Source organism: Bombina bombina, chromosome 2, assembly GCF_027579735.1.
Source record: "Bombina bombina isolate aBomBom1 chromosome 2, aBomBom1.pri, whole genome shotgun sequence".
Lineage (NCBI taxonomy): Eukaryota > Metazoa > Chordata > Amphibia > Anura > Bombinatoridae > Bombina > Bombina bombina.
The window spans coordinates 474,557,621-474,585,391 of record NC_069500.1 but is presented as its reverse complement, the minus strand read 5'-3'; the positions used below and the strand labels follow the sequence as shown (position 1 = coordinate 474,585,391).

The window sequence follows — 27,771 nt, the reverse complement described above, 5'->3', positions numbered from 1 at the left end:
AGCTACTTATATACATATGTAAATGTATGCAAAAAAGGTTTTGGAAAAAGATTCCAAAAAAAAAAGAAAATGCTCTATCAGCACTCTGTGCCCAGACTAGTTTAGAGGCAGGATAAAATAAAATATAACCTTTATTATTTCTCTTAAAAGATGGGTGAAAAAGGTTAAAATCCAATATCGCAAGCAATTATTGCTAGTATTAAAGTATTCCCTGGATTAATGGCTATCAAGTCTTATATCATATTCATATTCCATCAGGAAACACACATAATCAGTAGTTTATTAATAATGTTATCACTGTGTAACTGGTGCATTAGAGTATAGCTATAAGCAGAGCGTCTATTACCGATATAAAATAGTCAAATGTGTTGATATGGTTTCACATGTATACTGGTACATGATATCATGTGCATGTCCTGACTTTATTTTTAGTACCTATAATGTGTGATTGAACCACATAAAAACCAAAATGCTGTGTTAAGTTGCAATAATCACGTTGGCAACAAAGTAGTAGGTTGTCCACTTTTGCAACTGTAACTATATCAGTTGAGGTTATGCAGTAAGTTATGTGTTGCACACATTTAATTATTATTGATAGTGTTGTATCCTTCAACTAATCCTATTGAGACCCCCTGGTATAATTTTGGGTATTGTCTTATGGTATGTAAATCTTCAGATTGTTACTAGAAGCTTATCTAATAATGATTTAGCCTATTGCATAAATAAATTAGGTTGGTGTTAAAGGGACAGTCAAGTATAAATTAAACTTTCATTATTCAGATAGGACTTTTAATTTTAATCGACTTTCCAATTTACTTTTATCATCAAATTTGCTTTTTTCTCTTGGTATTCTTAGTTTAAACTAAACATAGGTAGGCTCGTATGCTAATTTCTAAGCCTTTGAGGGCTGCCTCTTATCACATGCTTTTTAAATCTCTTTTCAACACAAAGAGACAGAAAGTACACGTAGGCCATATAGATAACACTGTGTTCAGGCACAGAAAGTTATTTAGGATCTAGCACAATACAATACTAATTTTAAGACAATAGATAATAAACAGTCACAGTCATGTGATCAGGGGGCTGGAAGAAGGTTCCTAGATACAAGGTAATCACAGAGGTAAAAAGTATATTAATATAACTGTGTTGGTTATGCAAATCTGGGGAATGAGTAATAAAGGGATTATCTATCTTTTAAAACAATAACAATCCTATGGTAGACTGTCCCTTTAATTCACATATCCTTTCTGTATTTAAGCCTCTTGTATAAAGGATCAGATCCACTGGTTAGTGGTATAAAACAGTTTGACTCAAACACCTAGACCTATCGTGGTTTCGTATTGTTTGACAGAATTTTGCGCTGCAATTATATAAATTATATGCGCTTCCGTTAGTAACTATTCGCTTAGTATATGATTGCCACCACAATAATAATCAACCACAATTGTGCTCTACAATTATAGCAGTTGATTATTATGTGCGTTTATGCTAGTAAATATTTGGTTAGCATGTAATTGCCACCACAACAGTGATCATAAGCTCAAGTAACGTCTCCAACCAGCTTGAGTTAAATTAACATATGGTGACTATTATTGTCCTACTGACAGAGCTGAGACTACTCAGAAATAGAAAGCTAGTTAGTAAATGTCTAATTTTACCCCTTTGGGATGATAACATTAAAGCAACAATGCTCGGATAACTGTTAAAATTTGCACAAATAGGGACACCATCGTCCCACAAACCCCCCTGACGTGTTTTTGCATGTTAATATATGATGCTAGCACCACTCCTCTATTAAACAATTTACATTTGAGTTATATACTCTGGAAACTATAAATTAAGGTACAGAGAAGCTTGCCTATATAGTGCCATTGTCAGTTTGCATACATGAAAATATGTATGTATACATATGTATTTGTTTATATGTGTATATATGTCTGTAAATACATACGTACACATATAAATACATACACACACACACACACACATATATAATATATATATATATATATATATATATATAAATACATACATAAATACATATTTATATGTATGTATCTCTATGTTAAAGCTCTTTGCAGACCTCGTTTTTATGCAATTTAAAAAAATATATATTTTTATTAGACAGTGTTATTATGAGTGTCAATGTAATTTTACATTTTTTGACTCTCCTAACCGTTAAACACAGAGCTCTGAAGTTACGCTTTCCCGACATTAATTGCACTCAAGCGATTACATTTACTTTAAATCTGTAATGCACACCCTATTTCCAATGTGCACAAAGAGCCGTGATAAACCCCTTATCGCTTGCACGCAGCAGTTAACGTGCCACTCGTAATCTAGCCCTTAATTTGAGCAGTGTAATAAATTATGACCATGCATGTGTACTGCAATGATTACTAAATATTTTAGAAATTTACTGTTTCATGCTCAGTTTCCATATACAGAGTCAGACAGATGCTGTCGACTTCTGGAGCGTCCTGCAGTTGCGACGTAGATCTAAATCACTTTGGTGAAGGGTTTAAGGGTAGGGAGTTGGACCTCCAAAATGTTGTGCATTTACTGGAATCTGCTAATAAATTTGGGTTAAATATGTCATATGTAAATACCTGAATAGAAGCAAATTCCTTTTCATGTTGTTGGAGAAATCAGAAGCAATCACCTATACTGTAGTGCTTCAATTGTGCATACAGTTAGTATATTTAAGGGAACACTTCAGTTAGTGCCTCCTATAGGTTTCTTCTGAGGCAAATAAAGATTTAGATTATGAGTGGAGCGCAAAATTGCGCTTACACAAGCACAATATTTGTGTGCCACCCGTAATACCATTGCACTCCCTTGTGCACTGGCATTTTAAGTCCACCGCAATGCAAACGCATGCTCGCATTCGCATTGCCTGGAAGCTTTGCGCTCAATATAACTTGCTTCCATAGGTTCCAATAGGAGCATCGTTCTCATGCCGTGAGACGGTATGAGAACCTAGCGCAGTGAAGGGCAGCAGATTCAAATATAGATATGTGTATGAATGTATACATACATATTTATGTGTTTATATGTGTATATACACATATTAACACACAAATATATATGTATATAAGCATATACATATATATTTACAGGGATAACACAGTCCCCATAGACAGCAAAGTAAAGGCACTTTTCAATTCACCCCACACCCAGCAACTTTAACCCCTAAAAACGGCTTTGTTCAGTTATTTTTTAATTAAAAAAACCAATGCAACAATACTCTTAAAGTTGAAGCCAATTTTCGGAGCGCTAAATGCTTTTGGTAGCAATAACCAGCCATTTGTAATGGCTGGTTATTTATCGCTCACCCATAAACGGGAGAATTTGTCATTTACGGGCGTGCAATAAATTAACGCTCCACTTGTAATCTAGCCCTTAGTATGTACCAGTCATTTTTGTTTTGCCAGAGTATAGTATCTTCCTTTTTTATATTCCTGAATGTAAGTAAAGCAGCGCTGTCTTGTTTTCTTTCCTAAGATATGGTGAGTCCACGGCTTGAGTAATTACTGTTGGCAATAACACTCCTAGCCAGCAGGAGGAGGCAAAGAGCACCACAGTTAAACTGTTAAGTATCACTCCCTTACCCACAACCCCCAGTCATTCTCTTTGCCTTCGCTGCATGGAGGAGGTGAAGTTTATGCGTGAAGAAAAATTTTGATTTCATCTACAAGCAAGTTTTGTGGTATAGCCGTATTCCACACCATTCCTTGCAGTTGGGCAGTGGTAGCTTTAAAGCAGTTTGGAACTTGTAAAGAGGTACTTACTGCGTTTTCCTAACAATTGCTGACCTAGTTTGGAAAGCCAGAGTTGGCTTCTATGTTCTTTCTTTTTCAAAGGTCTCTGTGAAGAACTGTATCTTCTCATACCTTGTAACTGTCTACATGCCGGACAGCGGATCAGGTAAGTGCTTTTTATTCCATTTGTGGAGACCATGTACGTAACAAATTAAAAGACACTGCTTTTTTATTAGGACATATATAATCCTGTTGTATGGGTTACACTGGGGCATGAACCAGGCACTGTAGCATGTGTGAGACTAACATGTAAACTCTTTTAAAAAGAAAGGGTAAAATGTTTTTATTAGGCTTTATTTTCTGACACATATTTACGTGATAAAACAATTCAAGTTTTAACTGAAAGTAAGGCTGAATTTTCTATTTCAGCAGATTATTCTTTTCCCCTTTGCATTAAAATAAAACGATGCAACATTTTAAACTGTACTCAGTGTACCAGGAAGCTATTTTTAGTGCCTCTCTGTGTCGCAGCAGTAATTTGAGATCGGCAGTTGCGGTCACATGACCGGCTTTACTTCATAACGTTTCTGAGGAAAAAGTTGTTTTTCTCCATTTCTGGGTGATCTGGTTTTAATTGGTAGCGGTAAGGCACCTCAGTAATTGAGGTGTGGGGTTGCCTGAGGGGTATTTTAGAAGTTTATTTGATGTTTATTAAAAGTTTTTTTTCTTAACTTTTCTCACATAATTTTAGCTGGGGTTCGATCCTAATTTGGGAAAAAATTTAAAGTGTATTTTTTCCTTGTCTTATTTTAATTGAATATTGAAATATTTGAAACGTATCTGTACAAGTGTATTTACTGTTTCACAACATGTCTGTTATTATGGAGCAAGAGCCTGCTCTCATGAATTCATGCTTATTATGTTTAGATGCACAAATTGCAGCTCCTATGCAATTTTGTTCTTCATGTGTCAAGAAAACCTTGCAAAATAAAGGTAACATTTTTGAGCCTAATGTCTCAGGATGATGCTGTTAAAATAATACCTTAGCTTTCTCCTGCTACGTCCCAAGCCTCAATGGCATCACATGCAGTGCCCTGCGGTTCCTCTATAACTCCTAGTGGAGTTTATTTAAAAGCAGAAATTGCTGCCCAGGTCTGCGGCATTAGCTGCCATTCCCAGATTACAGGGAAAACACAAGAGGAAATCTAGACATTCAGAAATTAAGGTGCCTGTCCTCAGTTCTGCTTCCCAAGTTGCCCTTTCTCATAAGTCTGATGAGGAAGATACATCGGGACTTTCTGATGGTGAAATCTCAGATTCGGACAGTATAATTCCTTCTTCTGAGACTGAGGTGGTATCCTTCAGATTTAAGCTTGAACACCTTTGTGTATTGTTAAAGGAGGTTTTAGCTACTTTAGATGACTCCGATACCCCTGTCATTGTCACTCCTAAGAAATCTAGTAAATTTAACAGTTTCTTTGATGAACCTTCCAGTTCAGAGGTTTTTCCTGTGCTGGACCGTGCTAGGGAGATTATCTCACAGGAATGGGAGAAACCAGGGGTGTCTTTTTTCCCCGTCTTTCATTTTTATGAAAATGTTTCCTGTCGAGGACTCCATTAAAGACCCTTGGTATACTGTACCTAAAGTTCAAGGGGCCATTTCCACTCTGGCTAAGAGAACCACTATTCCTATTGAGGATAGCTGCTCTTTTAAGGATCCGATGGACAAGAAGCTAGAGGCTTATTTGAAAAAGATTTATGTTCATCAAGGTCTCCAATGGCAACCTGCGGGGTGTATTGCCACCGTGACCTGTGCGGCATCTTATTGGTTCGACCTCGTCTGATTCTCTTCAAGTAGAGACTATAGGATTAGGATATGATTAAAGCTCTTAAATTGGCAAATTCCTTTATCTATCTATCTATCTATTGGGTACTTATAGAGCGCGAATGAATCACCCGTGAGGGCTCAAGGCGCTAAGGGAAAAAAGAGGAGGGGGGATGGGCGTTCAGTCGAAGAGCCAGGTTTTGAGGTCCTTTCTAAACTTTGTAAGGGAGGTGGATTGTCTGAGGTGCAGCGGCAGGGTGTTCCATGTCTTTGCTGCTATGTGGGAGAAGGATCTTCCGCCCACTGTGGATTTGCTGATGCAGGGGATGACTGCGAGTGCTTGGTCAGCCGATCGTAGTTGTTTGGCGGGGGTGTAGAAATTTATGCGGTGGTTTATGTATTCGGGTCCGATGTTGTGTAGGGCCTTGAACGCGTGGGTAAGGAGCTTGAAGGTGATGCTCTTGTTGATGGGGAGCCAGTGAAGGTTCCTTAGGTGTTCGGTGATGTGGCATTGGAGAGGGATGTCGAGGATGAGTCTGGCTTAGGTGTTCAGCATACGTTGGAGTCTCTTTTTGAGTTTGATGGTGGAGCCGGCATAGAGTGCATTGCCGTAGTCCAACCGGCTGCTGACAAGGGTGTGGGTGACTGCTTTCCTGGTTTTGGTAGGGATCGACTTGAAGATTTTTCAGAGCAGGTGGAGGATGTGGAAGCATGTTGAGGTGATGGCATTAATTTGTCAGTTCATGGAGAGTTATGAGTCCAGGATGAAGCCTAGATTTTGTGCGTGGTCGGTTGGGGTTGGAGGGTGACCGAGGTGGCCACCAGGAGTCATCCCATGCGGATTTATTGGGTCCGAGGAAGAGGACTTCGGTTTTGTGTGTGTTCAGTTTGAGCCGGTTGTCATTCATCCAGGTGGCGACTGCTGTCAGGCCTTTGTGGACGTTCTTTTTGATGGTGATGGGATCTCGGGTGAGATGATTAACTGGGTGTCGTCGGTGTAGGAGACGATGTTGAGGTCATGGTATCGGATGATGGCTGCGAGAGGGGCCATGTAGATGTTGAAGAGCCTTGCGGTACATCACAGTTGACTGGTGTGAGTTTGGAGGAGAAGGGAGGGAGTCTGACTTTCTGGGTCCTGCCCATGAGGAAGGAGGTGATCCATTTTAGGGCTTTGCTGCATATGCCAGCGTCGTGTAGGCGGGTGCAGAGGGTGTTGTGGTCGACAGTGTCAAAGGCTGCTGAGAGGTCTAGGAGGATGAGGGTGGCAGTTTCTTCTTGGTCGAGCATGGCGAGGATGTCGCCTGTGGCGGCGAAGAGGGCGGTCTTGGTGCTGTGGTTGCTTCTGAAGCCGGATTGGGAGTGGTCCAGGGTGTGGTTGGCCTCAATGTGGTCAATAAGTTGTGAGTTGATGGACTTCTCTATGACTTTGGCCGGGAAGGAGAGTAGCGAGATTGGGCGGTAGTTATTCGGGTCTGTGGGGTCTGCCGATGGTTTCTTCAGCAGGGGTTTCAGTTCTGCATGCTTTTTAGACATCCGGGAAGGTGCCGGTTTTGATGGAGCAGTTAATGATGCGGCAGAGTTCAGGGGCGATGGTGTTGCTTTCTTTGTTAAATATGTTATGATGGCATGGGTCCAAGGGTGCGCCGGAGTGGATGGATTTCATGATTCTGAGGGTGTCCTCTGTGGTGAGGGGGCTCCAGATACTCGTGTGTGGTGTGGGGGGGCAAATGTGGGAGGGGTGTCGGGTGTATGGGAGTGGTTGGTTGAGGTGGTTGAGGTTGAGTTATGAGGTGTGAAACTGTCATAGATGTTGAGGATCTTGCGGTGGAAGTGGGCAGCGAGGGTATTGCAGAGGTCCTGGGAGGGTGGGATGTTGGTGGTGTCGCTGTTGGGTTTAGAGACTGAGAACAACTCCTTGCTGTTGTGTGCGTTAGAGTTGATTCTCTCTTGGATGGCTGTTTTTTTGGAAGTTTTTATGAGGTGGTGGGTGGTGATTGCTTCCTTAAAGGCAACTTTTTCCAGAAGGGTCTTGCTGGATCTCCAGGCTCTTTCCAATCATCTGCAGTGGCGTTTGGAGTCCTGAAGGGCCGGGTGAACCAGCTGGCCTTGTGGGTGGTTTGGCGGCTGGATGTTTTTTTGAGGGTGGCGAGGATGTTGGAGCAGTCTGTAATCCAGAGGTGGAGGTTGCGGGCGGAGGAGTTGGCGTCTGTGGAAGTAGGTGGGGAGGGTTTGTTTAGGGTGCGGTGTAGTTGGTCTTGGGTGATGTTGTTCCAGTTTCTGCGGGGTGGGTGGTACTGTCGGAGGTGGTTGTTGGTTTTGTTGAAGGAGAAGTGTATGCAGTGGTGGTTAGTCCAGAGGAGTTTGGTGATGTTATTGACTGAGATGTGGTTGCCTGAGGTGAAGATTGGGTCGAGTGTGTGGCCGGCTGCGTGGGTTGGGTAATTTACTAGTTGCTTCAGTCCGATGGTCCAAAGGTTTTCCAGGAGGGTGGAGGTGTTGTGATCGTTGGGGTTATCAAGATGGAAGTTGAGGTCACAGAGGAGGATGTAGTCTGTTGAGGCGAGGGCATGGGATGCGATATGGTCGGTGATGGAGTCGCAGAAGGCAGAACGAGGTCCGGGAGGTCTGTAGATGAGGGTGCCGCGGAGGGTGGTGTTGGGGTTGACCTGGATCTTGAAGTGTAGGTGTTCTATGCCTGGTGAGTGGTCGTCGGAGCTGGTTGCGACTTGGATGGTATGTTTGTGGATAATGGCGATGCCTCCTCCAGGTCGGTTGCTGCAGTCTTTGTGGCAGATCTTGTAGCCTTCGGGTATTGCAGTGGCAATGTCCGACGCTGATGTGGGGTTTAGCCAGGTCTCGGTGAGGAAGGCGATGTCTGGGGAGGTGGAGTCTAGCAGGTTCCAGATTTCGAGGGCGTGCTTGTGGATGTAGCGGGTGTTGAGGAGGATGCAGTTGAGGTAATTGCGGCTGTTTTTGGGTGGGTTAGTTGGTTGTATTGTGGTCCGGCCGGAGGGGAAGGAGCAGTTGCGGCAGGTAAAAGGTCCGAAGGTATTGGTCGGGGATGCGTGGTGGCAGGCAGACAATCTACCGGTGTTGAGCGCGTGGAGGGTGCTGGCGTCATATTGGTGGCAGTTTCTGGAGTCAAGGTTTGTGGCGTTGGGTGCGGTCGGGGCGCAGACGGGCGCTGACGGGCTTGCCTTTGGCGTGCCTTCGGTCATGCCTTTCGGCGTGCTGCACGGTCACGCAGGGAGCAGCATTAAAAACAGCAGGAAGGTGGGCGGGCTGGTTAGCTGGATAGGGGTAGGTGTGAAATGAAAACAAAACAAGCAGGATACAGTAGAATACAACAAAAATACATAGAGAGGAGGGAGAGAGAGAGAACTTACTTCAATGGTGCTGGGAGCAGCATTAAATACAGCAGGAAGGTGGGCGGGCTGGTTAGCTGGATAGGAGTAGGTGTGAAATGAAAACAGAGCAAACAGAATACAGTAGAATACAACTAAAATACATAGGGAGGAGGGAGAGAGAACTTACTTCAATGGTGCCAATGCAGATGCCATTTTACAGGTTGTTAGACTAGGAGCTAAAACTTCTAGTTTTGCTGTGCTAGCTCGCAGGGCGTTATGGTTGAAATCCTGGTCTGCGGATGTTTCCTATAAAGTCAAGCTTCTGGAGATTCCTTACAAGGGCAAAACCTTGTTTGGACCCAGTTTGGCAGAAATTATCTCTGATATTACGGGTGGAAAAGGGTCTTTTCTACCTCAAGATAAGAAGAATAGGCCTAAAAGACAGCAGAGTAATTTCTGAGGAAAAGCCTTCCCCTTCTTCTTCCAAGCAGGAACAATCCAAGTCTTCTTGGAAACCCAATCAGTCTTGGAACAAGGGGAAACAATCAAAGCAACCTGCAGCTGATTCCAAATCAGCATTAAGGGTTTGCCCCCGATCCGGGATCGGATCAGGTAGGGGGCAGACTTTCTCAGTTCTCTCAAGCCTGGATATGAGATGTCCCAGATCCCTGGACTGTGGACATAGTATCCCAGGGTTACAAATTGAAATTCAAGACTTTTTCTCCCAGAGGCAGATTCCTTCTCTCAAGATTATCTGCAGACCAGATAAAAAGAGAGGCGTTCTTGAAATGTATACATCATCTTTCCTCCCTGGGAGTGATAGTTCCAGTTCCAGTGCAGAAACAGGGTCTCAGGTTGTACTCCAACCTATGTATGGTTCCCATAAAAGAGGGAACTTTCTGTCCCATTCTAGACTTGAAGTGTCTAAACAGTACACGTTTCTCAAAGTTCCATCTTTCACTACGCTCCATTCTTCCTTTAGTACAAGAGGGTCAGTTCATGACAACCATAGACCTAAAGGATGCATATCTTCATGTTCCTTTTCACAGGGACCATCACAGATTCCTGCGATTTGCCTTTCTGGACAAACATTTCCAGTTTGTGTCCCCTCCATTTGGTCTAGTCACGGCTCCCAGAAATTTTTCAAAGGTTCTGGGCGCTCTTTTGGCAGTGATCCGTTCTCGTGGAATTACTGTGGCGCCCTACCTGGACGAAATATTGGTTCAGGTGCCATCTTTTCAACAAGCAAATTCTCACACAGAGATATTTTTGTCTTTTCTTCGTTCCCACGGATGGAATGGGAATCTGGAAAAAAGCTACATTTCCCCTGCTACAAGAGTAGTGTTCTTAGGGACCATAATAGATTCTCTATTGATGAAGGTTTTTCTGACAGAGGTCAGGAAAAACAAAATAATTTCCTCCAGCCTCTCTCTTCCGGCTACTGCTCATCCTTCAGTGGCTCAATGTATGGAGGTAATCGGCCTGATGGTGACTTCCATGGACATCATTCCCTTTTGCTCAATTTCATTTGAGAGCTCTCCAGTTGTGCATGCTCAGACAATGAAATGGCGACCATGCAGATCTATCTCAGAAAATAGAGTTAGATCAGTCGTCAAGGGATTCTCTGCCGTGGTGGATTTCTCAGAAACATCTGTCTCAGGGCACTTACTTTCGGAGACCTTCCTGGGTGATCGTGACCATGAACGGCAGCCTGCAGTCTGGAACTCGTTAAAAGCTCAGGGCCTTTGGACTCGGGAGGAGTCTGCTTTTCCCATCAACATCTTGGAGTTGAGGGCAATTTACAATGCTCTATTGGTTTGGCCTCAGTTGTCCTTAGCCCAGTTCATCAGGTTCCAGTCAGACAACATAACCTCTGTGGCTTACATAAATCACCAGGGAGGAACTAGGAGTTCCTTAGCCATAAAGGAGGTTACTCGGATTCTTCAGTGGGCAGAGACCCACAATTGCCATCCACATTCCAGGAGTAGACAGCTGGGAAGCTGATTTTTTTAACAGACAGACTTTTCATCCCGGGGAGGGGGAACTCCATCCGGAGGTGTTTTCCAGCTTAGTCCTCAAATCCAGAGATAGATCTGATGGCTCCCCGTCAGAATGCCAAGCTTCTAAGGTAAGGTTCAAGATCAAGAGATCCGCAGGCCGCTCTGATAGATGCTCTGGCGGTTCCTTGGGCTTTCAGGTTGGCATACCTGTTTCCTCCGTTTGCTCTCCTTCCATGAGTCATTGCTCGTATCAAACAGGAGAGGGCGTCGGTGATTCTAATAGCCCCTGCGTGGCCTCGCAGGATCTGGTTTGCAGACCTAGTGGAGATGTCATCTCTCCCACCTTGTAGACTGCCTCTGAGGACGGACCTCCTGATTCAGGGTCCCTTCCTTCATCCAAATCTCGTTTCTCTGAAACTGACTGCTTGAAGATTTAACGCTTAATTCTGTCTAATTGTGGTTTTTCTGAGTCGGTCATTGAGACCATGATTCAGGCTCGCAAGCCTGTTACTAGAAAGATTTACCATAAGATATGGCGTAAATATCTTTATTGGTGTGAATCCAAGGGCTACTCTTGGAGTAGAATTAGAATTCCTAGAATTTTATCTTTTCTTAAGGAAAGCCTGGAGAAGGGATTGTCAGGCAGTACCCTGAAGGGTCAGATTTCTGCTTTATCAGTTTTGCTTCATAAATGTTTGGCGGATGTGCCAGATGTGCAGTTTTTTTTTCATGCCTTGGTCAAAATCAGGCCTGTCTTTAAGTCTGTTGCTCCTCCTTGGAGCCTTAAAGGGACACTAAACCCAAATATATTTGCAAAGCTACAACTTGGTCTTCTCTGCATACTTTTTCCAAATTTTGATACTTTTGCCTCGACTGAGGCTTCTTTTGGGAGAAAGGTTCTTCAAGTGTTGGTGCCTTCTGTTTAGGACTGCCTGTCTTGTCCCTCCCTATTTATCTGTGTCCTTTAGCTTGGGTATTGGTTCCCAACAGTAATTACTCAAGCCATGGACTCACCATATCTTAGGAAAGAAAAACAAAATTTATGTTTACCTAATAAATTTCTTTCCGGATATGGGGAGTCCACGGCCCCACCTTTTATTTTAAGACAGTTGTTCTTTTGACTATAACCTCAGGCACCTCTACACCTTGTGTTACTCCTTTTTCTCCATTTCCCTTCGGTTGAATGACTGGGGGTTGTGGGTAAGGGAGTGATACTTAGCAGTTTAACTGTGGTGCTCTTTGCCGCCTCCTGCTGGCCAGGAGTGATATTCCCAACAGTAATTACTCAAGCCATGGACTCACCATATCCGTAAAGGAAGAAATTTATCAGGTAAGCATAAATTTTGTTTTTTATCAACGCAAGCTATTAGTCACCCACAGCATGAAGTCTTTTAAAATTATCCAGGTCTCTCATGTCTAAAATTATCCAGAAGTCCTTACCAAGCCCCAAAGTTTTAGATGTATACTGATTTTTACAGACTTCTGATTGCTTCTGTTTGTATAATGGGTCTTTTGATATGCAGGGAAGGGGGGAGGGTCTGCTCTCAGCCCCTTTCAGTATTTGTGCATATTATTCTTTATAGTAGTGTCTATTACATGCAGTAAAATTAAAATTGGTGTATACTGTCCCTTAATGTGAGGAAAAGTTTCTTCGTCAGTATTGATTGCTGGTATGTACAAAAGAAGCTATGAAAATTGTCTCATATCTTTTTTTTTTTTTTTTTTTTTCATTCAGGGTTTTAAGCCCAGTTCTGGGACGGTTCAGGAGTTGAACTTTCGGAGCAGTAAGAATGTGTGGGGATATTTCAGTGTGGCAGCCGCGGGCGGCCTACATGAGTTTGCAGACTCTCAATTTGGACACTGCTTCTCCTGGGGAGAAAACCGTGAAGAGGCTATCTCGTTAGTATTGCTGGGTTATCTCGTTAGTATTGCTGGGTTATCTTGATAGTATTGCTGGGTTATCTCGTTAGTATTGCTGGGTTATCTCGTTAGTATTGCTGGGTTATCTCGTTAGTATTGCTGGGTTGTCTCGTTAGTATTGCTGGGTTGTCTTGTTAGTATTGCTGGGTTGTCTCGTTAGTATTGCTGGGTTATCTTGTTAGTATTGCTGGGTTATCTCGTTAGTATTGCTGGGTTATCTCGTTAGTATTGCTGGGTTATATTGTTAGTATTGCTGGGTTATCTCGTTAGTATTGCTGGGTTATCTCGTTAGTATTGCTGGGTTATCTCGTTAGTATTGCTGGGTTATCTTGTTAGTATTGCTGGGTTATCTCGTTAGTATTGCTGGGTTATCTCGTTAGTATTGCTGGGTTATATTGTTAGTTTTGCTGGGTTATCTCGTTAGTATTGCTGGGTTATCTCGTTAGTATTGCTGGGTTATCTCGTTAGTATTGCTGGGTTATCTCGTTAGTATTGCTGGGTTATATTGTTAGTATTGCTGGGTTATCTCGTTAGTATTGCTGGGTTATCTCGTTAGTATTGCTGGGTTATCTCGTTAGTATTGCTGGGTTATCTCGTTAGTATTGCTGGGTTATATTGTTAGTATTTCTGGGTTTTCTCGTTAGGATTGCTGGGTTATCTCATTAGTATTGTTGGGTTATCTTGTTAGTATTGTTGGGTTATCTTGTTAGGATTGCTGGGTTATCTCGTTAGTATTGCTGGGTTATCTCGTTAGTATTGCTGGGTTATATTGTTAGTATTTCTGGGTTATCTCGTTAGGATTGCTGGGTTATCTCGTTAGTATTTCTGGGTTATCTCATTACTATTGCTACGTTACTGTCACCTCCCTCTCTTCCTATTTTACACATGGCTACAATAATAAGTTTCATCAACAAGAAAGGGACATATTGGGACAGAGTATAAGTGCACATGTGAATGCACCTACTATTTTCTATCTTTTGTCAAACCTCAGACTTTATTTTAACTTTGTCATGTTAAAAATTCTAATTAGTCTGATAGTTATCCCACAAGTTTGTTAGTACGACATTGCATTGTGTACCTTGAAATTGTGTTTCCTATATAAAAAAACGCACTTTTATAAAGCATTAGAAGCATTTTTAATTATTTTTGCTTTCTGCAAAGACTTATGAGCAGGGGTTAACATTTTCACTCACGTCTTATTAGTTAAATTACAGTTAATAAGTAAAACATTTGGCATTTTCCTATATGGTGATATTTTCCACCTCTGCCTATGAGCTGTCACATATTGCACAAACTAGCAATTCAGTAATATAGGCTAATGCTTACTAATGTGATCATTTTAGTGGGATCATATGAAGCTTGTATTGCTCTTTACTTTTTCAGGTGTAGAATAGTGTAGAATAGTTTACCAAAAGTTTGAACGGTTACAATTTAAATATCTGCCTATCAGAACAATATTCTAATATGTTTGTTCAGTCTTGTTAAAGGAACAGTCTACTTGAAAATGTTTATTGTTTATAAAGATAAATAATCCCTTTATTACCCATTCCCCAGTTTTGCATAACCAACACTGTTATATTAATATAGTTTTTACCTCTGTGATTTCCTTGTACTTAAGCCTCTGCAGACTGCCCTTTTATCTCAGTTCTTTAGACAGACTTGCATTTTAGCCAATCAGCTCTGTCTCAAATAACTCCACGGGCGTGAGTACAATGTTTTCTATATGGCACACACGAACTAGTGCTGTCTAGCTGTGAAAAATTGGGAAAATACACTTAGATAAGAGGCGGCCTTTAACAGCTTAGAAATTAGTTTGAGCCTACATAGGTTTAGCTTTGAACAAAGAATACCAAGAGAACAAAGCAAATTTACTTGTTAAAATTAAATTGAAAAGTTTTTAAAATTGTATACCCCATCTGAATCATGGAAGTTTAATTTTGACTAGACTGTCCCTTTAATGCCTCTTTTTGCTACTTCCTTAGTTATTGAAGAAGTATATGAAATACTTACTTTATATTTGTAGCCATTAACACTGTTCCATTGTTTAGCTTTATATCTTTCTTATACCTGAGAATCAAGCAGATCACTAGTCTATGGCAGTGATTACTAAAACAATACGCACTTTTCATGTCATTTTCTTGGGCCTCTTAGAGTTCAAGTGCATTTATAATAGTTCCGTTAAATAATAAATCTTAATTAAAAGGACAGTCTACACCAGAATTGTTTTTGTTTTAAAAGATAGCTAATCACTTGTATTACTCATTCCCCAGTTTTGCATAACCAACAGTTATATTAATATACTTTTTACCTGTGTGATTACCTTGTATCTAAGCATCTTCTGACAGCCCCCTGATCAATTTTTTATTTTTGTTATCTATTGACTTGCATTTTAGCCAATTAGTGCTGTGTTGTGCTGACTCTTAAATAACTCCTCGGGCGTAAGCACAATGTTATCTATATGACCCATGTGAACTAGCAGTCTACTGTTGTGAAAAACAAATAAAAAGAATGTGATAAGAGGCTGTCTGTAGTGGCTTAGAAACTGGCAGAAATTTAGAGGTTTAAATGTTATAAAGTATAATATAATATAATATAATAATATAACAACGTTGGTTTTGCAAAGCTGGGGAATGGGTAGGGTAGTAAAGGCGTTATCTATCTTTTTAAACAATAACAATTTTGGTATAGACTGTCCCTTTTAAAGACATTCTGGCTTTTAGCGATTATGGGCTAGATTACAAGTGGTTTTCGCAATCGTTAGCGCGCAGGTTAAATTGTGCTCATATTACAAGTTGAATCATTACCGCGATCTCAGAGCTGCAGTTAACTGTTACGCTGGATAAAAAAGTGTCACAAAACACATAAAAAAACACATTACAGAATACAGTTACACTCATAATATCACTATCTAATAAAAATTATTTAAAAAAAAAATTGCACAAAAAGTTATAAGGGCTCAAAGATAAGTGATAGGGTACACGCATATGAAAGTATGCAATCGTGTTTGCGTGTGAGTCGGGTGTTAGGTTTTTTTTTTTAACTTTTTTTTTTCTCCATTGACTTTTATGGGGGGTAGGTTATTGTTTGTGCAGCAGTCTAATTGCGCTAGAAGTAAGCTGTTTGAGCTCATCGGGTTAGTGCGAGAGGGATAACTTTTGACTTTCAACTCATAATACCAGTGCAATCCGACTATCGCATATAGTTTAATTCTAGTGCAATTAGTGCTATAGTGGAAGCTCAAAATACCACTCCACTTGTAATCTGGCCCTATGTAATTTGCGGGAGTTTATATCCATTTAGCCATGCTGACAACATATTTAAGTTATATATTTTCAACAGTTCTTTCCTTCCAGAAAAAAATACATTTCCCTCCATAATATTCACGATTTCACATTTTCTTAGAGATTAATGCTGTCAGGGTGATAAGTCAGCACGATTACACAGTAGTTTATGTGTAGCCCATTTCAGGCACATAAAAATAGGCTCATTGTCCCCCAACCTTCTTTCATATGATTTATTTAAGTGTATGGAATTTATTGTCATTACTAGCAGCCGTTTATAAACTTTACAATCCTGAAGCTTTTCCTGTTTAATCTTTTACCAAATTGTCAGTAGTGTTATTTTCTTTGTAAGTGACATAAAGGGATTGGCTTTATAGATAACAATATTTTCCTAGTGAATGTTATACAATTCAGGTGTATTTGTATTTATTGTAGGAACATGGTTGTGGCTCTTAAAGAGCTATCTATACGAGGAGATTTCAGGACTACTGTAGAATACCTCATCAAACTGCTGGAGACAGAGAGCTTCCAAAATAACGAAATCGACACAGGGTGGCTGGATCACTTGATTGCCGACAAAGTCCGGGTAAATTTAGGCGGACAGATTTACTGCCCTTTTTCTTCTTATTAGCTGGTGTTCTACTGAAGTCTTGGTCACATAATGCTCTTTCTGAAAATCAATAATCTACTTTTGGCTCACATATTCTATTTAAAAATAACTGGTTATTTAAACCATTTTATTCTATTAATACACTTGAATGATTTTCTACTAACTTAACAAATGTATATGCAGCAGGAAGTTTGGCAAAGCTATTAACTATCTTTATTTAGCACTGGCAAAGCTCCACACAGATGCAGTAGCAATTTAGATCTATTTGATCAATTATGACCTTGCACCAAATCATCTAGTGGGGCTGTGAATTTATTTTTATTGTTAACATTATAATTCTGCAACTTATGTTAACATGTTTATTTTGCCTAAATAAACCCTCAATTCATGGCCTTGTTCCATCTTAGTTTTTTTCTCCTGTCCTCCCCTCAATATATCCTACAATAATTCTGATGCATAACCTCTATCTCTGGAACTCCCTGTCTTTCACCATCATATTCAGCTCCTGGTGAATGTCCAGTTACCTTGAGGATGGATGGGACACTATTAATTGATAATGACAGATTATTGTACTTGCTGTTCTTTGTTTTAAGGCTGAGAAACCAGATACCATGCTCGGAGTGGTATGTGGTGCATTAAATGTAGCAGATGCCTTGTTTCGGACTTGTATGAACGAGTTCCTTCACTCCCTTGAAAGGTTAGTATTGTAGTTACCAGTAGATTGTATGTTACAATAATTTAACCAGTGTGTCCTTCCCTTGCAACCAGTGTAAGTGTTTGTGTGCTATAAGAGGCTTATTCTTAGACCTCCAGACTAAGCTAAACAGCTGCTTGTAGTTGGGCCACAATGGTCCCCTGGAGTTGTATATTGTAAATACCAAGTCTTCTTTAATAATCTACGAAAATAAAACACAAATATATTGCACTGGTTCATATTGACCCATATTTCCTTATTCTAGGCAAATGCTAATCTTCAGAGCTGATTCCTATGCCATGTTGTTTGTGCTGTTCATTTACTTCAATCTAATTTGTGTATCTTACTTACAGAGGTCAAGTACTCCCTGCAGCCACTCTCCTAAACATTGTAGATGTGGAACTGATCTCTGAGGGTGTGAAATATACACTAAAGGTATATACATAGCATCTGTCTCTCTCTTGTTCTGTATACTATATTTTTATGTAAATATCAGCAGGAAATCTACATCTCGATAAACAATTTACATTTTTAAAGGTATACTATTTGGATACTATTACATTTTATTCATAAACTTTATAATAATATATTCAGTTGTGATAAATGCAATAATGAACTCTCAGATGTATGTGTAAATATATTACAGAAAAACAGTATGTTCTTTTACTGTATACATCTTTGTTCCCTTTTGGAGCATGGTAGCATAAGTTTTGTGAGTACCCTCCTTTGCTTGGATAAAAGTTTCATAAAACAATGTGAATTCAGTGTTTACCTGGTTATATTTTGGTACCTGGGGGCTTAATGTTTTAAAGCTCTCTACTCAGGCGAAATGATCTAAGAAGTCTCGTCAGCACTGCAAGGTCCGTCAAAAATTTGTAAAAACTCAAATTTTCCCTTGAAAGAGGTTTATCTCACTATGAAGGGTTCTATATGTAAACGAGAGTCTCTTATATTACAATATAAGGTCTAAACAAAATCCTAAAGATTTTGTGTGATTTCTTTTCATGCCAGTGAGTTTTCGATCAATGGGCCCCTGGATGCGAAACACATGGCAAACATTCCTATTTACCACAGTCTGCTTGTCAGCCATGCAGTGGTTTGTGCATTCCAAGATGGCTGGCAAGTATATTCTACATAGTCACATTAAACGCTCAGCAAGAAGGAGGAACCAATACAATCATAATCAATGTATCATGTAATGTACAGGAAGTCATTTATAAAGTATATAAGATTATGAATTTAAAAATAAAATATTTGTTGATAAATTCACAATGATATCCCTGGTAGTAAATCTTTATTATGTTAATTGGTTTGTGCCTGTGTCTCTTCTCTGAAGGATGTTTACAAAAAGAAAAAGTAAAGGCCTAGATTTGGAGTTTTGTCAGTAAAGACCGGCGTAGCTAATGCCGGCTTTTTTCTGGCCGCACCATAAAACTAACTTTGGTATTGAGAGTCCACATAAAGGCTGCGTTAGGCTCCAAAAAAGGAGCGTAGAGCATATTTAACGCAGCTTCAACTCTCGATACCAGAGTTGCTTACGCAAGCGGCCAGCCTCAAAAACGTGCTCGTGCATGATTCTCCCATAGAAAACAATGGGGCTGTTTGAGCTGAAAAAAAACCTAACACCTGCAAAAAAGCCGCGTTCAGCTCCTAACGCAGCCCCATTGTTTGCTATGCGGAAACACTTCCTACGTCTGCACCTAACACTCTAACATGTACCCCGAGTCTAAACACCCCTAACCTTACACTTATTAACCCCTATTCTGCCGCCCCCGCTATCGCTGACCCCTGCATATTATTATTAACCCCTAATCTGCCGCTCCGTAAACCGCCGCTACTTACATTATCCCTATGTACCCCTAATCTGCTGCCCTAACATCGCCGACCCCTATATTATATTTATTAACCCCTAATCTGCCCCCCACAACGTCGCCTCCACCTGCCTACACTTATTAACTCCTAATCTGCCGACCGGACCGCACCGCTATTATTATAAAGTTATTAACCCCTAATCCGCATCACTAACCCTATAATAAATGGTATTAACCCCTAATCTGCCCTCCCTAACATCGCCGACACCTAACTTCAAACATTAACCCCTAATCTGCCGACTGGAGCTCACCGCTATTCTAATAAATATATTAACCCCTAAAGCTAAGTCTAACCCTAACACTAACACCCCCCTAAGTTAAATATAATTTAAATCTAACGAAATTAATTAACTCTTATTAAATAAATTATTCCTATTTAAAGCTAAATACTTACCTGTAAAATAAATCCTAATATAGCTACAATATAAATTATAATTATATTATAGCTATTTTAGGATTTATATTTATTTTACAGGTAACTTTGTATTTATTTTAACCAGGTACAATAGCTATTAAATAGTTAAGAACTATTTAATAGCTACAATAGTTAAAATAATTACAAAATTGCCTGTAAAATAAATCCTAACCTAAGTTACAATTAAACCTAACACTACACTATCAATAAATTAATTAAATAAACTACCTACAATTACCTACAATTAACCTAACACTACACTATCAATAAATTAATTAAATACAATTCCTACAAATAAATACAATTAAATAAACTAGCTAAAGTACAAAAAATAAAAAAGAACTAAGTTACAAAAAATAAAAAAATATTTACAAACATAAGAAAAATATTACAACAATTTTAAACTAATTACACCTACTCTAAGCCCCCTAATAAAATAACAAAGCCCCCCAAAATAAAAAAAATGCCCTACCCTATTCTAAATTACTAAAGTTCAAAGCTCTTTTACCTTACCAGCTCTGAACAGGGCCCTTTGCGGGGCATGCCCCAAGAAGTTCAGCTCTTTTGCCTGTAAAAAAAAACATACAATACCCAAGCCCCCCAACATTACAACCCACCACCCACATACCCCTAATCTAACCCAAACCCCCCTTAAATAAACCTAACACTAAGCCCCTGAAGATCTTCCTACCTTGTCTTCACCTCACCGGGTTCAACGATCTGTCCAGAAGAGCTCCTCCGATGTCCTGATCCAAGCCCAAGCGGGGGGCTGAAGAGGTCCATGATCCGGCTGAAGTCTTCATCCAAGCGGGGCAGAAGAGGTCTTCCATCCGATTGAAGTCTTCATCCAAGCGGGATCTTCTATGGTCATCCATCCAGAGCGGAGCGGCAGGATCCTGAAGACCTCCAACGCGGAACATCCATCCTGGCCGACGACTGAACGACGAATGACGGTTCCTTTAAATGACGTCATCCAAGATGGCGTCCCTCGAATTCCGATTGGCTGATAGGATTCTATCAGCCAATCGGAATTAAGGTAGGAATATTCTGATTGGCTGATGGAGTCAGCCAATCAGAACTAAGTTCAATCCGATTGGCTGATCCAATCAGCCAATCAGATTGAGCTCGCATTCTATTGGCTGATCGGAACAGCCAATAGAATGCGAGCTCAATCTGATTGGCTGATAGTTAAGCTCAGGAAAATGCTCATCTCTAGAGTACTATGGCAGGAGTTTTGCAAGAATACTTTTTAACAATATTATACATTTTCAAAAGCACTGCATGACAGTAACACATCGATGCTACTTACCTAGGTATGCTACCTACCTAGGTAAGCTCTTAAAGAATACGAAGAGAACAAGCAAATTGCTAATTGAAGTAAATTGGAAAGTAGAATACCTAGTGCTTTACAACCATTTACTGTAGTTACCGTATTTGCATTTTTCTGTCTGTGCAGGTTGCCCGGCAGTCCTTAACCACCTATGTAATCATCATGAATAACTCTCACATAGAAATAGATGTACACCGGCTGAGTGATGGGGGGCTTTTGCTGTCCTATGATGGGAACAGCTACACTACCTACATGAAGGAGGAAGTTGACAGGTATGTAACACATTACTACAGCTATTGTAATGGCTTCAGGTTTGCAGCAACTCTGTAAAAGCAGAATATAACCAAATTAACTTTTGTATTTTCAAGCATTTGATATTTTCTTCTTGTATCAGCCTTTTCATTCGTTTTTAAAATATAGTGTTGAATAATCAGGTACAGCCTCCTTTGTATTTAACAGCATTTTCTATCTTAAGATATGGAGACTCCACAACGTAATTCAATTACTAGTGGTAATATCACTCCTGGCCAGCAGGAGGAGGCAAAGAGCACCAAAGCAAAGCTGTTTATTGTCACTCCCCTACTCATAATCCCCAGTCATTCTTTTTGCCTCTAATAATAGAGGATATGAAGTTTGGTGTCTGAAGAAATGAATTCCTTTTTCGGGTAGTTTTCCCTGCAAGCAAGGATTTGGGTTTAGCTGAGTCCACGTCAATCTCTTCAGTAGAGTAGTGGTGGCTTTTAAGCAGTTAGGAAGTTGTGAGGTAGTTCTTGCTTTGTTTTCTAACACATTGCTGCCCATGGTACAGAAAGCCAGAGTGGGTTACTCTGTTCTTTCTTTTTTCTACAGGTCTCTGTAAGGATTATGTGTCCTTTCACGCCTTGTGAGCTGTCTTCCTGCCGGACAGCTAGACTGCAGGTTAGTGCTTTTGTCTTCTAGGTCTTAGAGACTTGCACTTCAGAAGAATATTTCATATGCAGTAGATGGGGACATTTTTAAAATATTTTATACAGGATTCTCTTTGGCAGTGGGCAGGCACAATATGTATGTTAAGACTAGGGGTTAATCTTCCCTTTATTGGGATTCCTATGCTGGATAAACACAAGAGGAAAATTAGACATTTAGATAGTAAGGTTTCTGTTCCACATACTGCTATGCAGGTTGCCCTCCCTCATAAGTCTGCTGAGGAGGATACGCCAGTAGCCTCTGAGGGGGAAATCTCAGATTCGGACAGTATTATTCCTTCATCTGATACTGAAGAAGTAAACTTCAGATTTAAGCTTGAACACCTTCGTGTACTATTAAAGGAGATATTGGCTACTTTGGACGACTCAGATACTTCTGTCGTTGCAAACCCTAAGAAGTCTAGTAAACTTAATAAATACTATGATGTTCCTTCCTCTGTGGAAGTTTTTCCTGTCCCAGACCGTGTGATGGAGATTATTTCACAGGAATGGGAGAAGCCAGGGATTCCTTTCTCCACATCTCCCGTATTTAAAAAGATGTTTCCTGTTGCTGACTCCATTAAAGATTCTTGGTGCACGGTGCTTAAAGTAGAAGGGGCTATTTCTACTCTGGCTAAGAGAACTACAATCCCTTTAGAGAATTGCTGCTTCTTTAAGGATCCCATGGACAAAAAGGTGGAAGCTTATTTGAAGAAGATGTATGTTCATCAAGGTCTTCAATGGCAACCTGCAGTTTGTTTTGCTTTAGTAGCAAGTGTGCGGCATCCTATTAGTGCGGCGCCTTGTCTGAATCAATTTTTGTAGAGAATCCGTTGGAGGAGATACAAGATAGGATTAAGACTCTCAGACTAGCCAATTCCTTTACTTCTGATGCTAACATGCAAGTTATTAGACTGGGAGCCAAGATGTCTGGCTTCACTGTCCTAGCCCGTAGGGCTTTGTGGCTAAAATCTTGGTCAGCTGATGTTACCTCTAAGTCCAAGTTTCTGGCGCTTTCTTACAAGGGAAAGACCTTGTTCGGACCTGGTCTGGCAGAAATAATTTCTGATATTACGGGTGGAAAAGGGTCTTTTCTACCGCAAGACAAGAAGAACACACTCAAAGGACGTAATTTTCGTTCTTTTCGTAACTTTAAAGGTCAAAAGTCTTCCTCTCCCTCTTCCAAGCAGGAGCAGTCCAAGTCTTCTTGGAAGCCCAATCAGTCTTGGAATAAGGGGAAGCATTAAAAAAAAACTCAGCTGAATCTAAGTCAGCATGAAGGGTTGGCCCCCAGTCCGGGATCAGATCAAGTGGGTGGGCAGATTTTCCCTGTTTTTTCAAGTGTGGAGACGAGATGTCCCAGATCCTTGGGCTGTGAACATAGTATCTCAGGGTTACAAAATAGAATTCAAAACTTTCCCTCCCAGGGGCAGATTCCACCGCTCAAGGTTATCTGCAGACCAGGTAAAAAAAGGCATTCTTGAACTGCGTTCAGGACCTTTTCTCCCTGGGACTGATTGTTCCAGTTCCAGCAAGGAAACAGGGTTTAGGATTCTACTCAAATCTGTCTGTGGTGCCAAAAACAAGGGAACTTTTTGACCCATTTTAGATCTAAAGTGCCTCAGCAAGTTTCTCAGGGTACCGTCCTTCAAAATAGAAACCATTTGTTCCATTCTTCCTTTGGTCCAAGAGGGTCAGTTCATGACGACCATAGACATGAAGGACGCGTATCTTTATGTTCCCATCCACAGGGATCATCACAAATTCCTGAGATTCACCTTTCTAAACAAAAACTTTCAGTTAGTGGCTCTTCCGTTTGGCCTTACCACAGCTCCCAGCATTTTCTCAAAGGTTCTGGGGGCTCTCTTGGCAGTGATCAGGTCTCGGAATTGCAGTGGCGCCATTCATGGATGACATATTGGTTCAGACCCCATCTTTTAAACAAGCAAATTCTCATACAGATATCTTGTTGTCTTTTCTACGTTCCCAGGGTTGGAACGTGAATCTGGAAAAGAGTTCCCTTGTTCCAGCTACAAGGGTGGTTTTCTTAGGGATCATAATAGATTCCCTATCTATGAAAAATTTTCTGACGGAGGTCAGAAAATCCAGAATTCTCTCCTCTTGCCTCTCTCTACAGTCTACTGTTCGGCCATCAGTGGCTCAATGTATGGAGGTAATTGGTCTGATGGTCGCTTCCATGGACATCATTCCCTTTGGTTGATTCCATTTGAGAGCTCTGCAATTATGCATGCTCAGACAATGGAACAGAGACCATTCGGATCTGTCTCAGAGGATAGATCTAGACCAGTCGACAAGAGACTCTCTCTCCCGTGGGGGCTTTCTCTGGGCACATGCTTCCGGAGACCTTCCTGGGTGATTGTGACCACGGACGCCAGCCTGCTAGGATAGGGAGCAGTCTGGGACTCATTAAAGGCACAGGGACTATGGACTTGAGAGGAGTCTGCTTTCCCCATAAACATCTTGGAATTGAGAGTGATTTACAATGCTCTGATGGCTTGGCCTTAGCCCGGTTTATCAGGTTTCAGTCGGACAACATTACCTCAGTGGCTTACATCAACCACCAGGGAGGAACTCGGAGTTCCTTAGCCATGAAGGAGGTGACACGGATTATTCAGTGAGCTGAAGCTCACAATTGTTGTCTTTCTGCCATCCACATTCCTGGAGTGGACAACTGGGAAGCTGATTACCTGAGCAGACAGACATTTCATCCCGGGGAGTGGGCTCTCCATCCGGAGGTAGTCTTCATGTTAACCCTTAAATGGGGGTTGCCGAAGTTGGATCTGATGGCGTCTCGGCAGAACGCCACGCTTCCAAGATATGGTTCAAGGTCAAGAGATCCTCAGGTGGCTCTGATAGATGCTCTGGCATTTCCTTGGGATTTCGGTCTAGCATACCTGTTTCCTCCGTTTGCGCTCCTTCCACGAGTTATTGCTCGTATCAAACAGGAGAGAGCATTGGTAATTCTAATAGCTCCTGCATGGTCTTGCAGGATCTGGTATGCAGGCCTAGTGAAGATTTCATCTCAGCCACCTTGGAGGTTGTCTCTGAGGACGGTCCTTCTAACTCAGGGTCCATTCCTCCATCCAAATCTCATTTCTCTGAAGCTGACTGCTTGGAGATGTAACGCTTAGTTCTGTCTAAGCATGGATTTTCTGAGTCGGTCATTGAGACCATGATCCAGGCTCGCAAGCCTGTTACTCTGTACCATAAGGTGTGGCGTAAATACCTTTTATTGGTGTGAATCTAAGGGCTACTCTTGGAGTAGGGTCAGGATTCCTAGAATTTTGTCTTTTCTCAAGGAAGGTCTGGAGAAAGGGTTGTCAGTCAGTTCTCTGAAAGGTCAGATTTCTGCATGATCTATTTTGTTACACAAGCGTCTGGCGGATGTGACAGATGTTCAATCTTTTTGTCAGGCCCTGGTCAGAATCAGGCATGTGTTTAAACCTGTTGCTCCTCTTGTAGCCTTAATCTTGTTCTTAAAGTTTTGCAGCAGGCTCCGTTAGAGTATTGGGTATTGGTTCCCACTAGTAATTGAATGACATCGTAGACTCTCCATATCTTAGGAAAGAAAACAAAATTTATTCTTACCTGATAAATTTCTTTCTTTCAGATATGGAGAGTCCACGACCCCACCCTTTATTAAGACAGTTATTTTTGACTAAACCTCAGGCACCTCTACACCTTTGTGTTATTCCTTTTCCATTTCTCTTTGGTCGAATGACTGGGGATTATGGGTAGGGGAGTGACACTTAACAGCTTTGCTTTGCTGCTCTTTGCCTCCTCCTGCTGGCCAGGAATGATATTCCCACTAGTAATTGAATGACGTTGTGGACTCTCCATATCGGGAAAGAAAGAAATGTATCAGGTAAGCATAAATTTAGTTTTTTATAATGCTGTATCTACTAATGCAGATTCATAAACATTGTTACTACCCAACTATGTGCATTTATTAAAGTTAAATAAATAGGGATTTTGCATAAATTGACTTTCTTTTATATATATACTTCTATTACTCTGTGAGAGTTACACTTATGCTCATAGGCAATTTCAGAACTGTAGTACTATTCCTGTAAAGTAGCAGCATTGAATAGGACATTTGGGAGAATTCATTGGCTAAGCATTACTTCTGATACAAGAGAAGCAATTATCTAGTGTTATTTTTCTAGAAGATCAAGGGTTAAAAAGCAATATTTTACCACACTACAGATACCGCGTAACAATTGGCAATAAGACTTGTGTGTTTGAAAAGGAAAAAGATCCTACGGTGCTTCGTTCGCCATCTACTGGCAAACTGCTTCAGTATACTGTGGAGGATGGGTCCCACGTCAATGCTGGAGAATGCTTTGCAGAAATCGAGGTACATTTTCTCACCCACATATAATCCAAAGTAGGTCAGAAGTCTTTACCACTCTGAAACCTTAAGTCATTTGCAAATATATGATTATAATTATTATTTGTTCATTATATGGTGCCAAGATATTAAGTACACTAGACATGTGATATGACATTTATTCAGTAGGATACAGTACACACACACTCATTAGAGCATAAAGAGTATAACAGAACTTTCCGACAAGAGGTACAGGGGACAACTTGGAGGCTGCAAGGAAGGCAAGTGTGAGTGCACTCATCGTACCACCATATTGACAGCCGGTCATGTATTAATTATCACTCAAGCAATATCAGTTTTATAGACACAAGTTTATTGCATTGTTAAAATCCGCTATTATGGGGGCGTGTCCGGACCAGCAACCAAGATGGCCACTCTTCTTAGAGCTCCCTTCTAAAGAATCTTAATCCACTAAAAATATGAGCTCTCTCAAGCCATCCGATGCAAATTTTGACATACACATGAAGAGAAGGTTTTTCTGTACCGAATGATATCGTTATTATATTTGTGGGAGACCTAAACTGTCCTAGAAGTTGATGTATTAGCACTCTTACTTGGGTAACTGAGTTTGCATAAAGAATAACATAGCGACTTCAGACACTATAAACTGCAAAATAATGGAGGATTTCTACGGGGATGTACGAGCCCTGTTTTTGGCCCTGGAAAGGAAGATGCTAAACCAATTTAAAGATCTCACTCACATACTTCATACTAACACTACGCATGGGGACACATGTGAGACAACAATGGAGGAGTTAGAGATGGCGGATGCGTGGCGCATACATTTGGAAAAGAAACCATTTCACTTCATCTCTCGAAACAGTGCCACAACTTATGTCCCTCAGCAGACCTTAAATTCCGCTGACAGCTGGTGGGTAACGGAGGGAGGTTGCTCACAGGCTCTAGAGGAGAATGGCGGCGGAGGCGTTAGCAGATGGCAAGTTCCAGATCTACACTTAGATGCCGATCCCCAAGCTACATCCGTGACCCACTGCTCCCAGCCCAGCTTGCGGAATAGCCCCCGCATGGATCAAGTTGATGCATCTATGTGGGAATCTGGCCTCCGCCACGCTTTCAATCCACTGGCGCTACAGCGCAAGACAACTTACCGAACCGGACAACAAGTAATTTCACAGGACCTAACCCAACCTTTAGAGCCCAGGATACACATTCCTCTCGACAATTCCATCACTAGCGCATGGTTTTGGAGTTGCTCCGTTACACCTCTGGCCACTCTCTCAAACTTTGGCCCCAGACTGAATATACCGACCATATGCACTAAACAGGGAGTCGGGTGATCACCATCAATATCACTGGAGTACTTCTTGCGGTTGTAAGTAGCTAGCAGCAACATATTTCGAC

At 41.0% G+C, this 27,771-nt stretch overlaps 1 protein-coding gene across 4 annotated transcripts in view; it reads left to right on the top strand.

Moving 5' to 3' along the window:
* ACACB (acetyl-CoA carboxylase beta) overlaps positions 1 to 27,771 on the top strand; it is a 350,436-nt gene that overhangs the window by 159,914 nt on the left and 162,751 nt on the right. For all 4 annotated transcript variants that reach the window (XM_053702123.1, XM_053702121.1, XM_053702122.1 and 1 more), the window contains 6 exons: positions 12,669 to 12,832; positions 16,570 to 16,720; positions 17,338 to 17,441; positions 17,792 to 17,873; positions 21,181 to 21,326; positions 26,226 to 26,376. In XM_053702123.1, coding sequence (XP_053558098.1) covers positions 12,669 to 12,832; positions 16,570 to 16,720; positions 17,338 to 17,441; positions 17,792 to 17,873; positions 21,181 to 21,326; positions 26,226 to 26,376 — 798 coding nt within the window. The remainder of the gene's footprint in view (positions 1 to 12,668; positions 12,833 to 16,569; positions 16,721 to 17,337; positions 17,442 to 17,791; positions 17,874 to 21,180; positions 21,327 to 26,225; positions 26,377 to 27,771) is intronic.